Source organism: Dermacentor andersoni, chromosome 9 (genome assembly GCF_023375885.2).
Source record: "Dermacentor andersoni chromosome 9, qqDerAnde1_hic_scaffold, whole genome shotgun sequence".
Classification (NCBI taxonomy): Eukaryota; Metazoa; Arthropoda; class Arachnida; order Ixodida; family Ixodidae; genus Dermacentor; species Dermacentor andersoni.
The window spans coordinates 9,336,897-9,352,277 of record NC_092822.1 but is presented as its reverse complement, the minus strand read 5'-3'; the positions used below and the strand labels follow the sequence as shown (position 1 = coordinate 9,352,277).

At 44.2% G+C, this 15,381-nt stretch overlaps 1 protein-coding gene across 3 annotated transcripts in view; it reads left to right on the top strand.

Moving 5' to 3' along the window:
• stmA (Protein EFR3 homolog stmA) overlaps nucleotides 1–15,381 on the top strand; it is a 47,161-nt gene that overhangs the window by 10,440 nt on the left and 21,340 nt on the right. For 2 of the 3 annotated variants that reach the window (XM_050174701.3, XM_050174698.3), the window contains exons 6-11: nucleotides 4,385–4,459; nucleotides 4,713–4,844; nucleotides 6,032–6,110; nucleotides 7,921–8,183; nucleotides 8,671–8,917; nucleotides 12,119–12,301. In XM_050174701.3, coding sequence (XP_050030658.1) covers nucleotides 4,385–4,459; nucleotides 4,713–4,844; nucleotides 6,032–6,110; nucleotides 7,921–8,183; nucleotides 8,671–8,917; nucleotides 12,119–12,301 — 979 coding nt within the window. The remainder of the gene's footprint in view (nucleotides 1–4,384; nucleotides 4,460–4,712; nucleotides 4,845–6,031; nucleotides 6,111–7,920; nucleotides 8,184–8,670; nucleotides 8,918–12,118; nucleotides 12,302–15,381) is intronic. The other variant, XM_050174700.3, reaches the window with a different exon arrangement.

The window sequence follows — 15,381 nt, the reverse complement described above, 5'->3', positions numbered from 1 at the left end:
AAGTTCTGCCAGTTCTATTCTAGCTGTAGGGTTAGAGGCTTTCATACATTGGCGTTTCTTGATCAGATCTTTCGTCTCCTGCGATAGCTTACTGGTATCCTGTCTAACGGAGTTACCACCGACTTCTATTGCACACTCCTTAATGATGCCCACAAGATTGTCGTTCATTGCTTCAACACTAAGATCCTCTTCGTGGCTTAAAGCCGAATACCTGTTCTGTAGCTTGATCTGGAATTCCTCTATTTTCCCTCTTAGCGCTAACTCATTGATCGGCTTCTTATGTACCAGTTTCCTCCGTTCCCTCCTCAGGTCTAGGCTAATTCGAGTTCTTACCATCCTGTGGTCACTGCAGCGCACCTTACCGAGCACGTCCACATCTTGTATGATGCCAGGGTTAGCGCAGAGTATGAAATCTATTTCATTTCTAGTCTCGCCGTTCGGGCTCCTCCATGTCCACTTTCGGTTATTCCGCTTGCGGAAGAAGGTATTCATTATCCTCATATTATTCTGTTCTGCAAACTCTACTAATACCTCCCCCCTGCTATTCCTAGTGCCTATGCCATATTCCCCCACTGCCTTGTCTCCAGCATGCTTCTTGCCTACCTTGGCATTGAAATCGCCCATCAGTATAGTGTATTTTGTTTTCACTCTACCCATCGCCGATTCCACGTCTTCGTAGAAGCTTTCGACTTCCTGGTCATCATGACTGGATGTAGGGGCGTAGACCTGTACAACCTTCATTTTGTACCTCTTATTAAGTTTCACAACAAGACATGCCACCCTCTCGTTAATGCTATAGAATTCCTGTATGTTACCAGCTATATTCTTATTGATCAGGAATCCGACTCCTAGTTCTCGTCTCTCCGCTAAGCCCCGGTAGCACAGGACGTGCCCGCTCCTTAACACTGTATATGCTTCTTTTGGCCTCCTAACTTCACTGAGCCCTATTATATCCCATTTACTGCCCTCTAATTCTTCCAATAGCACTGCTAGACTCGCCTCACTAGATAATGTTCTTGCGTTAAACGTTGCCAGGTTCATATTCCAATGGCGGCCTGTCCGGAGCCAGGGATTCTTAGCACCCTCTGCAGCGTCGCAGGTCTGACCGCCGCCGTGGTCAGTTGCTTCGCAGCTGCTGGGGACTGAGGGCCGGGGTTTGATTGTTGTGTTCATATAGGAGGTTCATATATATGAGCAAACTAACCATGGCATTATTAACTCGAGGCAGTTACGAATAAGTTACTCACCGAACAAGTTCTCGATAAATGTGGAAATGAGCTGCAACTTAATTTATGCAAGCAGGCGATAAAGTATATGTATATTTATATCTATGTATTTATTTATTTTATTTATTTATTTGCAATACTGCTGCTCTCAGCTGAAAGCATAGTAGGAGGGCAATACAATATGTGAAACGTTTTACAAAACGATCAAATATGTAAACAAATGTAGGAAATAAGAGGTTACAGTAATGCATTACAACACATACTGGTTAAATGAATACAGACAGTGAACATCACTCTAGTGTTACTAAAGTTTAACAATATTGATACCATAAAGTAACAATTCTAGTTTTTGCTGCTTTCAATATTATTAGCAAATTCCGAGAACGATTTTGTGTTTGTGATAGATGGGTGCAGTTGGTTCCATTCTCTTATGGCAAGCCGAAAGAAAGAATGTTTATATGTTCAATTACTGTAGAAATATTCAATTAGTTTGTTTGCATGGCTTTGACGTGTAGGTCGAGTGTCGGAAAACGAAGTGCATTTGGACGCGTCTATCTTGAGATTGTTGTGAAGTATCTAGAATAAAAATTTGAGGCGGGCTTCTTTCGCTCTATCTGCGAGCGTTTTTAGATTAGATGTGGTAAGAAGGTTAGAGGGTGAATCTGTGCGCCTGTACCTGTTATGTACAAATCTTATGGCTTTTCTTTGCACTGCTCCCTGTTTTCTTAAGTTAGTCATTGTATGCGGAAACCAAACCACGTTGGCATATTCTAAGATCGGCCTTATGAATGTCTTATAGGCGAGCAGTTTAATTGGAGTAGGCGCTAGTTTTGGGCACCTTTTAAGAAAAAAATAACTTATGTAGTGCTGCTGCAGTAATGTTATCTATGTGTGCGGTCCATTTAAGGTCTGCGTTAAGTGTCATGCCTAAATATTTGTTTGTCAACTTTAGTCAGCACGGTGCCGTTGACTGCATAAGTGAAGTTAGAAGGATCTTTTTTTGTAGTGGTGGTAATTATGGTGGATTTTTTTACAGTAATTGTCATCTGTAACAGCTCGCACCATTCAGATATTGTGTTGAGGGATGCACTCAGGGCAAGGTGGTGTGCATGACTGTTGATTTCCCGGTAAACAACACAGTCATCGTCAAAAAGTTTAATGTTGGAATTGATTCTCGTTGCGATGTCATGAATGTAGATTAAGAATAACAATGGCCCAAGGACTGATCCTTGTGGTACGCCCGATGACACAGAAATAGTTTGTGATGTAACATCTTCAAAGAATACAAATTGTTTCTGATTATGCAAAAAGTCCTTGATCCAACGGGTAATCGTGCTATTACCCAAATCGGCTTCTAGTTTGATAATTAATTTATTATGGCTTACACTATCAAAGGCTTTTGAGATTATTATTCGGTTATTCAGGCCATAAGCAAGGTCATGTACAACTTCGATCAATTGTGTAGTGGTTGATAAACCATTTCGAAATCCATGCTGGTTCGTAGAAAAAAAGTTTAGTCGTTCAAGGAAAAGTGTGATGTGTTGAAAAATAATGTGTTCAAGAAGTTTGCACGATGTACTTGTAAGAGATATAGGCCTATAATTTGATACCATATCTTTATCTCCGGATTTATGTATTGGTATAATTTCAGCTAATTTCCAGTCTGACAGTAATTTAGAGGATTGGAAAGATTTCTTGAAAATTAGGCCTAGATATTTGCTACTCCATTCCGCGTACCTCTTAAGAAAGTCATTCGGGACGTTATCGGGGCCACTGGATTTCTTAGAATCTATTTCTAACAGAAGGTTCATGATACCGGCACCCGTAATAATTAGGTCATCGATGGTCGTGGTAAAGCATGAATTGACCGTGGGTACATTTTTATTTTCGACAGTGAATACTGACTGGAAAAAATCATTAAATTAATCAGCTTTCTCGTGTTTTTCTTCTGCAGATAGTTGTGGCACTGCTGCATTTCTACTGAAGTGCTTCCAAAACCTACGAGAATTGTTTGCAAGGAAATTCGGAAGAGTTTCGTTGAAGTAATGATCCTTTGCCACTTTGGCCTTGTTTCGGAGATCATCTCTAGCATACTGCAGTTTTGAATTTGTCGGCTGGCTTGGATTGTTCTTTACGGTTTTACTATATATATATATATATATACCTGTGATTCAACATACAATTGGTCACACCAAGAGCCACATCTATCAAGTTTGCAACAGCTTCTGGCGGGAGGCTTGAAAGGTCAGAGTACCCATAATTGTGATGCACCGCATGTCACATTGAACACCATGTCATATACATTGCATCTTCTGTTTTATGGCTTAGTGCCACTCAAGAGCAGCTGGACAGCAACTTCTAAGGACAAGCACAGTTTAATGCACTCAATTCACCATATTTCTCTATTTTCCATGATAGTGTAGTTACAGTCTCACGCGATGTGCAGAACTTTTTTCTATGTCTGCACAGTTCAGCACTGCTTAGCTGAAACATTTCAGTGTTGTGTACCTTTGCCACAAGTGCAGGCATATATGAAAAATCAAATTGCAAGTCAAGTACCTGGATTTGTGCAAGGAAATGAAAGATATTGTGGTCAGCTCGGAAGTCTATCAGCTTGTTTACTGAACTGGCAGATTCATTAAAAAAGTCCACAGTAAGTCGCACTGAAACCATGGCATTGCTTGAAGAATGGCATTCCGGAGGCACATACATTAAATTTAGACTTATTGCTTCCGGCCTGGCCCCAGAACATTTGTTGCAGACATCTGAGTTAGCTGTAGTAGAATTGTTGAGGTAATAGCCTAGTGGTACCTTTATAAGCAGAGCATCCAAATGAAAAAGCAGTTACAGTTTCATTTTGTGCTTCTTTAGGATTGAACTGCCTTGATGAGCTCAGCTTGGCCGTAACCTACAAGAAGAAAACATGCATACTTATGGTGTTTTTTGTTGACATGAAAGTTGTGAAGCTACAAGAAAAACGGCCACATGCAGTACATATTGCAAGAATTTGAGCAAGTGTTGCTTCATCTGTATGGGCACTCGCTATATCACAGAGCTCTAAGGCCTTGTGTTTCAGTTTTTCACCTAACTACTGTTCAATAACGCTACTTTACTTTGCTCTCAGCAGCAGCAAACTATTTCTCTTCGTTTTCTTCCAGCTTAGAAACGACAAGAACTCCGTCTGTTCACTCGCAGCAAGAAAGTGGGGAAGGCGGCGGCACTGCCCAGACAAGGTTTTGATTTGCTCTCATTGCATTCTTTTCTCATGTGTCGCTGGCCGTAACGTTATGGAAAAGTAAAGGAAAAAGTGTCCGTAACACCACCAAAATTGCTCAATAGCACCCCTGAAGATGCCCCATAACGCTGTCAAAAAAAAAAAAAGCCAGGTTAGGTTGAGGATGCAAGAGTGAGCAGCAGCTGCTTTGTTCTTTGGGAGTTTGAGCGCAGGCTTATTCATTCTGACTGGTGCTTTCTGATGTTTGGCAGTGCGCGGGCTTCGGAGACGCCAGATAGCCCCCAAGTGGAGACACCCGTCACCTTGGCCGAGAACTGCTTCCGAGAAGTCATGGGGCGAGCCACATATGGTCACATCGCATCTGTCATCAAGCCAGTTTTGAAGTGAGTAGCGACCAACACAGCTCACTCTGTTTTGGGTCGCCATTGGCCTGTGAAGAAAACCACACTTGTATCGGTGTGGCTGGCTAAATGATTGTTTACTAGGCTGATTCTTCAGGTTCTTCTCTGAGAGTGGCTTCTTGTGGTTTGAATTGAGCTGAGTTTTTAATTGGTGAGCATAATATGTACTATACTATGCCACACAATGAATTTCGATTCATAGCCCATTTTTTTTCTGATTTGTATGAAAATGTTATAATGTGAGCAGAAAAAAAATGAAATAGCATGAATGTCCACATGTTAATGGAGTATATGGCATGTTGCCTTCTGCTAAGAAGCAGTCAAAAATGAGTAGTGGGCAGGGGAAGGGGGGGAAAGAAAGCAAAGTAGCATACGACTCTTTAGTAGAGACAAAGTAGTATGGTACATACTCATGTTCAACATGCATGCAAATCGAATAGATGTTTGAGTGAAACATGCAATGCACTACTTTGCTAAATTATAGTCAAGGAAAATTCAACAGTGCGCTAGTTGATTATACATACTAGAGTTCTTGCACAAGAACAACAAATGGACCAGGCTGGCTGGAGTCGATAAGCATGGAAAGTTATCTTTGCGTGTGCAAGCAGACTGCATCATATATATTCTCATTTTTGTGAAAAATAAACAGTTGATAGTTTCCGCTCGGCTGTCCCATGTGTGTGTATACTCTCTCCAGTCAGATACATTCACTGTTCTTGTGAAAACACTCTAGTAAATTATAGTACATAGTAACAGAGCTGTGATGTCATAAAAAAGTTTAAAGTGCTCTCTTTGTGATGTAACATAGTTAAAATATTACTTGGGTAACAGCAAAAAATTATCACCAGCCATTACAAATTCTTAATTTGTGTGACAGGTACACTTGTGCCATGTACCTTCCACTGTGACAGACAGAAAATGTTTACTTAAATTTGTTTAACGTGTTGACAAGCTGGCACGGTGTCTTTGGGTCTCTTTGCAGTGTATTAATCAGTGGTGTGCTTTCTTAGCTTAGATGTAATACTGAGTTTGGGTACTTGATGAGCTCACAGTCATTTTCAACTTCTATTTTACTGAAACACTGTAAGCATCACTGTGCTTTTCTGGCAAGTTACTGTCAGTCATGGGTAAACAGATGGGAGCACCACTTGTTTGTTCTGTGTGTCCAGGCACCTGGACAACCACCAGCTGTGGGTACCCAACACCTTCTCTGTGTACACATTCAAGATCATCATGTACTCCATACAGGCAAGTGTTCCAAGTGTGCTTGCCTAGGCATTTGGATTGCCTCTCTTCCTCTTTTCTTTTTCTGTTTGTGGGGGAAAGTCAGGTGAGCTACACTCTAGTGAGGGAAAGTTGGTTGGCAAGTATTTCACATCTTTGTAGTATTTTTCTACGCATTTGTTTTAGACCTTAAAAATGTTAAATTTTTAGAATTCAGAATCTGAACAGGACATGGTCAATATAGATAGAGGTGTTATGAGACAAGATGGACAGAGATCTGCCAGGACTCTGAGCTGAATATTTCTTCGTAAAGTTGGCACACCCTGTACCAATGTCTAAATAGTGTATTTTTACACAAATAACCCATAGCCTTAACTATAATTGTCTGGAAGCATGAAAAATCACCTATGATCTGTGCAAACAACTGCTACAACACAGCGTTCAAATCTTCAAAATTGGCCCTGCAAAATTGTTGGCATAAACCATGTCTCCAGAAACAATGTTGATGTGTACATTCTGTCATCACAAGTTTCTTTGTGGCTCTGGCAATGGTATGGCAATGGACTCTGCACTGGTGTATCCATAGGCATTCTGCAATTAATTTTGCAATGTTTATTGCCCGCAGCTCACGATTACTAAGAAGAGCACGCAAAACCAGCCTGAAGTAAAGGCACACAAACACAGTGTCATTTTCGTATGCCTCTATTTTTTACCCTGTCTTCGTTTGTGTGTCAAATGTCCCTTGTGTATGCTGTTCTTAGCTGATCATTAATCAGAAAAGCCAAGCTTCAACATCAACATGCTTAATTGCCACAAATTTTTGTGAAATCGAAGTTTAAGCTGAAAGTGTGAAGTTAAGAGTTCATGAATAACAATATTACAGATCCCGCACATACGTGGCAATCAGTGTTGAGCGAAGCAATATTTGATGTTTACACAATTGTTAAAGCAAATGCTATACAAACATAATGCTAATGGCATAAATATTTGTGCAAAATGGCACACGTGCAATACAGTATTTATTTAAATTTCACATTAATGACACAAATGCAGTCCAATGCTGACTTCTTATAGACCTCTCTCTGCTGCTTCTTCTTTTTTTCTTTTTTTTCACTTCTTGTCTCTGTACCACAGTGCAAAAAGTCAAAAGTCACGACAGCATTGTGATGCCACCTATGGGGTCCTAGTATCACATAGAGGCAAGGCTAGTGGGTAGTGGGCCTGTGTCTACTTGGCAAGACAGCAGACAGCACTGTCGAGGAAAGCTTTGCTTTTGGAAGGACCCTAAATTAGAGAAGCATTGAATTATGCAGTTTAGGGTGATTTTCTGTCTTCTTTTTTTAAATGCTGCTTTTATTGATTTGGTATCAGAGGTTGGTTATTAGAAGAGAAGATGAAGGTCAAAATTAGTTTTCTTTTTTTTAATATTATGCTGAATCCATAGTGCAGGTCGTCAGTATGATGTCACGGATTTTTTTTTTTTTGTATTTTGGCCATTGTGGCTCAGTGAAAGTTTTAAAACTTGTCAAGTTCAGTCCTTGAGTCCTTTAGAATACAATGTACCCCATCTTTACCAATAAAAAATTGGCTTGGCCTGACGAGATCCTGTCAAAAGCCATAAACTCACGATGAGGTGGTGCAGGACTCTGCAGGTGCCATCCGTCTTTTGTTATTGTGTTTTTTTGTGGCTTTCTACAAAGCCTCCTCTTCTCACAGTAAGAGTGCTGTATTATAGAAGGGTTATTTACTATTACAGCACAAATAATTTTTTTCTTTAGTGCCTCTTTAAAAGTTTTTCTCAGTGCTTGTGTTGTTTTCTGCTGTGTGCACACAGGCACAGTACTCGTACGCGGTGATCCAAATCCTGATGAACCACCTGGATGAGATGTACCGAATTGAAACTGGTGCCAGCACTGCTGACGAGACTGACCAGGACCAGGGCAAAGCCATCTCCAAGGGCCCCAAGGTCCGCACGGGCATCGTCAAGGTGCTCTTCCACATTGTCACCATTGCAGCCGGAGAAAGTGTCGGGCCCTCTGTCCTCGAAGTGTTCCACTCACTGCTGAATCACCTGCGGCATTCAATCACCATCCGCAGGTGAGCACACTGGCAGACTGTGTGATTGGACATGTCTTGCTTGATGAAGAAAAATGTGAGTTGCACTCACAGGTGTTTATGTAGCAAGGGTAAAAAACTAGAACAAGTTGAGGATTGTAGGAGGGTGACACTGTAACTGGTTTGCTCAAGGCAAGGTTTGATCAATTTTGACAATGCCTCGCTGTCTTTTCTTCATTGTACCTCGATTTTATACTTATTGCTTCATTGCAATAAGTGTCGGCAGTTTCCAGTGCACCTTCATATGTGGTTTTTGTCGCATGCTGTTTGTCAGGGCTGCTTTCAATTCAAGGTGATAAATTGAAAATCCACCAGCTCACATCAATATGTTTTATAGATGAGTATCATTCGAGGACGTAGCTTTCGTTGAATATGAGGTAGTAGCTTTCAAGATATCTGTATTAGTTTTCCTCTGCAGCATTCTCCTACAGGCATCTGCATTGGAAGTTTTTCTTTCTATTGCTTGCAGCTCAGACGGGAGTGACATTGAGGATGAGCGCGAGTTCCAGGAAGCGGTGATTGCTACATTGGGCGAGTTTGCCAACAACTTGCCCGACTACCAGAAGATCGAGATCATGATGTTCATACTGGGCAAGGTGCCCGCACCTCAGGGTCCCGATGATGTCCTCGATGGCCATGACGGCCACGCAGCACCCAGCCTCAAGGACAATTCAGAAGTCTTGCTACAGCACATCATGCTCAAGTCACTCCTCACGGTATGCATGAGCCTACCTCCTGGCACATTGTGGGGGTCTGGTATCTCACAAGAGTATTGACGACTGCGGGTTTGAGCTTTTCAAGCCACAGGGTGGTGTCAGCCGTTGCCTCGCATACTATAGCACGCCACTGAGTGCTTGCTTGGGCCGCAAAAAGGGCTACTGAGCACTACGCATGCAAGAGAACACAGTATTGCCTTGAGTTAGCGGAAACGGCTTATTGTCTCCGGCAGCGCCTAATACTACACCCGGTCCCGGGCCGGAGTGGGAATCAAAAGGCTCCCGTTCCAAGGGCGAAAATACTGTGGGGTTCTCACCCATGCTCTTGGGACAAAGGAATGACAACACAGTAGTGCAAACAATCACAAGGGCATTTATAGCATCTTTCATAGACTGCTAGCCGAGTTGCTATCCATAAGGCATGCCAATGGGCGCGCGACAAATCGAGGAAGTCTTAACTCATGGCGACCGGATAGCGAGCAAATATGTTCGCCCCGTGCTGGACACCAACACGTGGTCATTCGCCTATACGGTCATGTGAACAGTGGCTCGTTCGAACAATTGTATTCGTCCATTTCGGTATATGCCTTGTGAGACAGTCGGACAGTCTCGCAGAAGCATGGATTGGTGCACATGCGGAAAGCCCGCGCCGCTTGCCGACCTGGAGCCAAAGAGGAAGAGCCCTCTCCTTATTGTGCCCAAGTAACCCCGCCGTTAGGTGGCGTTATCAGAGCAACACTCGCGCCGTCTCTCGTACTGCCCTGCAAGCATAGCGACGGCCGCCATAAAGCCACGCGGTGAAGCCGGATTACAGAAGATGGGAGCTATGCGGGAAAACAACATATCCAGGAACGCGTGAGAGTCGCGCATCCCACTATACAGACAGGGGCGCAGCTACCATGTTACGGTGAGGTGATAGCTCCCCGCGACGTGCTGCTAGGAAAAGTTTCCACGGCTTTGCTGATTGCTCTTGCAATCTGCAATCTTGCAATACTGCAAGCACAGTGGGACCATGCGTGAGCTCTAAGCACTGCTCTTCGGCTTAGCGTTCGGAAAGGATCAATACAAGGTATGTGCTCGCCGTATGTGCAGAAGCACCGTAGGCAAGCTCAGGTCCGAGACAGAAAGGAGTCGGTAGATGAGAGGAAAACTTGTATGTACCCGGTGCTGTCCCAGAGAGGTCTCCCCTGTGCTTGCTCCTTTCCTGAAGCCTGCTTTCCTTTCCTGAAGTATCTTTTCATGAAGCCAGCCTGTTCCCTTGGTTGACTAAAGTCTAGTGTTGCCCTTATTTTATTGGAGATTATTTTGGTAAATATTTTAATAATACTGGGAGTAAGCTAATGGGCCTATAATTTCTCAGTTCTCAAACGTCTCCCTTTTTGTGAATTAGTATAATGTTTACATTCTTCCCGTTTTCTGGGACCTTTGCAGTCGATAGACGCTTTGTATAGAAAGCTGCCAGCTTTTCTAGCATTATGTCTTCTCCATCTTTGATTAAATTCACTATTATTCCATCTTCTCCTGCTGCTTTTCCCCATTTCATGTCTTGCAAGGCCCCTCTGACCTCATCTCTAGCTATAGGAGGAGTTTCTGTATCCTGTTCATTACTGTTTCGAATAGAGTACTCCTGAGTCCTCTGGGTACTGTACAGGTCAGTGTAGAACTCTTCTGCTGCTTTTTATGGCTCCGTTAGTATTTCTCACATTATAATTTCGAATATCTCTTATTTTCGCCTTGTTGATCAGTTTTTACAGTTCTGCGAATTCTATCTTATCTCCTGAGTTGGACGCCTTCATTCTTTGTTGTTTCTTTATTATGTCCTTTGTTACTTGGGAGAGCTTGCCTACTCGTCGCCTTGGCGCCTTGCCTCCCACTTAAATTGCTGCCTCTGAAGCCAGCCTAGTTACGGTTTCATTCATTACCTCTATGTCATCTTCATATAGCCTGAATTTCTCTGCTTTTACCCTTACTGCCTCTAAGTTGACCTATTTCTTCCTGACCAATTTTACACTTTCTCTCTTCAAATTGAGGTGAATGCTAGCCCTCACTAACCTATGATCACTGTACTTTACCCTACCTATCACTTCTATATCCTGCACTGTGCTGGGATCAGCAGAAAGTATGAACTCAATTTAATTTCTTGTTTCACCATTAGGGCTTTTCCAGGTCCATTTTCTGTAGCTACAATTCCTGAAAAGGGTGTTCCTTATTGGAAGCTTATTCCTTTCTGCGAATCCTACCAGCATCTCTCCTCTAGTGTTTCTAGAATCGACTCGACGTCGTAGTTGCAAATTACCTGTTCACCCGCCTGCTTTTTTCCCACTTTTGCATTGAAGTCACCCATTACTACTCTATAGCAAGTTTGCACTTTTCTCTTTGCAAATTCAATATCTTCATAAAACATCTACTTCCTCATCGTTGTGACTGGATGTTGGAGCGTAGGCTTGTACTATCTTTAACCCTTTCGCTGTCGGACCTTTCGGGGGGGGAGAGTTAACTGACCCCGTAGTTTTCCTGGGAACGCTGCGGGCCTAAACCTCAGGGAGTTGGGAATTGTATGCCTCATTTAACCTACAGTGATGCCTTCTTCGATCAGTCAGACATGGTTTGAACATTCGTGCTTGTAAGCAATTGACGGCTCTGCTGCCGCCGCGGTCGCAATTCAATTCTCGGAAATACAAACGAAAATAAGCAAGAATAACTGCAGATGTACACTTAAGGAATGGACACATATACGATTGCTCTGACATGCTGAAAATCTGTGTGTTCTGTAAATCTGTAAGTACATTAAAAACGAAAATGTACTAATTGTCTTTTATTAAAGATCTTTAAGAGGTATGATGTCATTGCATAATTGAAGCGAGCCAGTGCACAAAGCATGTTCATTTGCTAGAAATCCTGTGACCATCACCAGTTTGATGAAATATGCAGTCATAATGTGCAGTGAAATCTGTTGCTGTACCATCTAACATTTTTCCGCAGTTTGGCAAAATTCAGAGTGGAAATTGAGACAGTTACGCAGCATTAGTGTAAACCTGGACACAACTGGTTTCTCTTTTTAAAAAAGTCATTTGGATTGCTCTAATTTTAGAGAATGATCTGGTGCCAGAACACACTGTATGTGCTCCCCCCAGCTCCAAACTGGACTCTCTGAGCGTGTTCTAATACCCCCTGGCTATTGTCGTGTTTTGACGCATGCAGGTGGGCCAAAAGTATCGACCAGTGCAACTGAGCCAGGCATTTCCAACAGCATTCCTGCAGTCCCTGTTGCGCATGTCACTGGCCAGAGATCCTTCCGTGCGCCTCTTAGTGCAGAACATCCTTCACACGCTGCTGGACCGGCACCAGAACCTGCCGCAGCTGAGCATCATGCCAAACTGCCAAGTAAAGTTTAAACCTGACCTACACTTGATTAAAAAGAATTCTTGTTTTTCTAAGCTGTAGCACAAGGGTTCAGTCTAAAGGCAAATTTCACTGGTGGACGTACAGTGTTCTTTTGTTCCGTGTCAAAAATTTTGTTTTACACTGGCCATTCTAAGAACAGGTTTGCATTTTACTATCGGTGCACTCACATGTGCCGCGCATATGAGCGCACAGCACATTGAGCCTGGTGTGCTGCCTGGTCTGCTTACCACTGTCATGAACCCCACTGCAAGGGAAGCACGTCACTGGTGCAAATTACATAGGCAGTGCCTGCCTGTTACACCGTCACTAATTTAGCGGCAGCATGCCAGGAAAAATGTGCTGCTCATTCATACGTGGCATGTTTGAGAGCACTGCAACCATGGTGCACTAGTGGGCATGTCAAGTGCTTCTTTCCTTCTTTTTCCTTTTTTTTTCTTTTTTCCCCTTTTTTCTCACAGGCTTTCTTTAGGGCTCAGACAAAATGATCACGTAACAAGTAGAAATTTAGAAGCTGTTGAATTGGATGTTTCCTAGAACTCTTCACAACTTTCTCATTATAAGTTATGCCCTAAAGTTAATAGTACTTGCAAAGTTGGTTAATTATTTTTGACTAATTATGCAATTAAGAAGAATACAAAAATAGTGTGAGTTGTACCATACAACATCCTACAACATGCATTTGGTCACTTACTTCTAGAGTGCTTTGGCATATTTTGAAACCTTGGTAAAAGTTAGCTAGAACGCCGTGCATACAACTTCACCGTAAACGTAACATGGAAACTGACTTTTTGAGGTACAGTGAAATCCTGATAATACAAAATCTCTTAATTCGAATTGATGGATAACTTGAACTGCTCTGTTGGTCCCAGAAAGCCCTATGTATTTGAATAGAGAAAAACTCTTGCGAATTCGAACTCCAAAAACCATCCAACGGTTATTTCGACGAAAATGTCTCACTCCTATGCACCACTTTTCAGACAAACCCGATCCAAAGGCGAATGTTGAAAGTGTCACTAGCTACCATAATGTCGCATTCTGTAAAAATGGCATTGGAAGCCAAGACTAAACTTAAGCAAGCAGAGCAATGCACACACTCTTTTCCCAATCCGGCTTAAAAGGAGCAGGTAGGAGCCCCCAGCCTGCATTTAATCACGTTCCTCCATCCCTCCTAGCGCTTAGTTGATCACATTACCATGCACTTGATCATGATCACATCATCTCGAACACTAGGCACGCGAGAGTATGTTGTGCATCAAGCCACTATCCTTCTCAGCTCACCTTTGCACATTTTTCTTGCACCCACAGCAAAAGGTGTGCAAGGCACAATCTTATTGCACTTGTGCTTGTGGGGTCCTCATCCGTGCTCTTGGGACAAAGGAACGACAATACAGTAGTGCAAACAATAACAAGGGCATTTATTGCACCTTACATAGACTAATGCCTGCTAGCCGAGTTGCTATCCACAAAATATGCCGATGGGCGTGCGAGAAATCGCGGAAGTCTGACTCACTGCGACCGGATAACGAGCGAATATGTTCGCCCGATGCTAGACACCAATGCCCCATCGTTCGCGCGTACGGTCATGCGAGCGGTGGCGCGTTCGAACGATCGTGTTCGTACATTCCGGGGTAGGTCTTGCGAGACGCTCTCACAGAAGCATGGATCGGTGCACGCGCAGAACATCTGCGCCGCTTGCCGATCCCGAGCCAAAGAGGAAGAGCCTTCTCCTTTTTTGCACCCTAAGTATAACCCCGCCGTTGGGTGGCGTTAGCAGAGAGAGAGAGAGAGAAACAACTTCATGTAGTCGCCTGCAGAATGACACCATGACTAAATGGCGCCGTGACGCGGGCCCTGACGTCTTCTCAGCGGGTGGTCTCTACTCAACTCCAGCGCATGTTACTCCCGCGGTCAGTCGCCCTGAGGGGCAACGTTCTGTCGGTTTCACTCGGCCTTTGTCTTTCAAGAGCCACCGAGACCTGCTGGACGGCCCAGGTTTGGCTTTCGTGGTCGTAGCATGCAGCCGCGAGTCGCGGCGGAATTGTTGTACTTGTCGAAGCTTCGTTGGGGAACTTGGTGCAATCCCAGAGGATGTGCGTCAGGGTGGCCCTCTCCTGCTGGCACACGCGGCACACATCACTCACATATAATTTCGCGTATAGATGAGTCATGAACACTGGGGTGGGTAAGGAACCAATTTGCAATTGTCTGAACAGCACCGCCTCCGCTCGGCTCAGCCCCGGGTGCAGGAGTGGGAAAGTCCTTCGAGCGAGGCGGTGGAACTGTGTAAGTTCGTTGAACGTCGTCATGTGGTCCTTGGCACTACACCACATTGGACGGTCGGTTGCAGCGGCGCGGTTGGTTAGCGCTCGCGCCACTGTGTGTGCCGTCTCGTTGTGGTTATCGTGCTTCTTCGATGCGTCGTTGCCCGCGTGCGCCGGGAACCACTTGATTCTAACATACCGATTCTCTCGTTGCAGGTCAGCCGAGCACAGAACGCGCACAGCCTCACCACACACTTTGCCCTTTGCATAATTCCGCACTGCACTTCGCGAATCGCACAACATCGTCTGGCACCCGGGGTCGGCAATGGCCAGGACAATGGCCACCTCCTCCGCCTGACACGCCTCGCGGACCCGTAAGCTCGCCTCTGCCCTCGTCGCGCCGGACGACGCCTCGATGACGGTAGCTACGAACGCCGCGCAATCTCCCTGGTATTCTGCCACATCCACGAACCTTGCGTGCTCGTCCTTGGCGTGAAAGTCGATGAGGGCCTTGGCCCTCGCCATTCTTCTTTCCTTGTTAAACTCCGGGTTCATGTTTCTCGGGATGAGGTCTACCTGAATCCGGCGCCGGGTCCCGTCCGGGGACAGAAACGTCGCTACTCACCTTTTTCGCCCCGGGCGTTAGCAGAGCAACACTCGTGCCATCTCTCGTACTACCCTGCAAGCATACCGACTGCCGCAGTGAAGCCACGCGGCGAAGCCGCATTGCAGGAGACGGGAGCTATGCGAGAAAACAACATATCAGGGACGTGTGAAAGTCACGCATCCCCACATGCA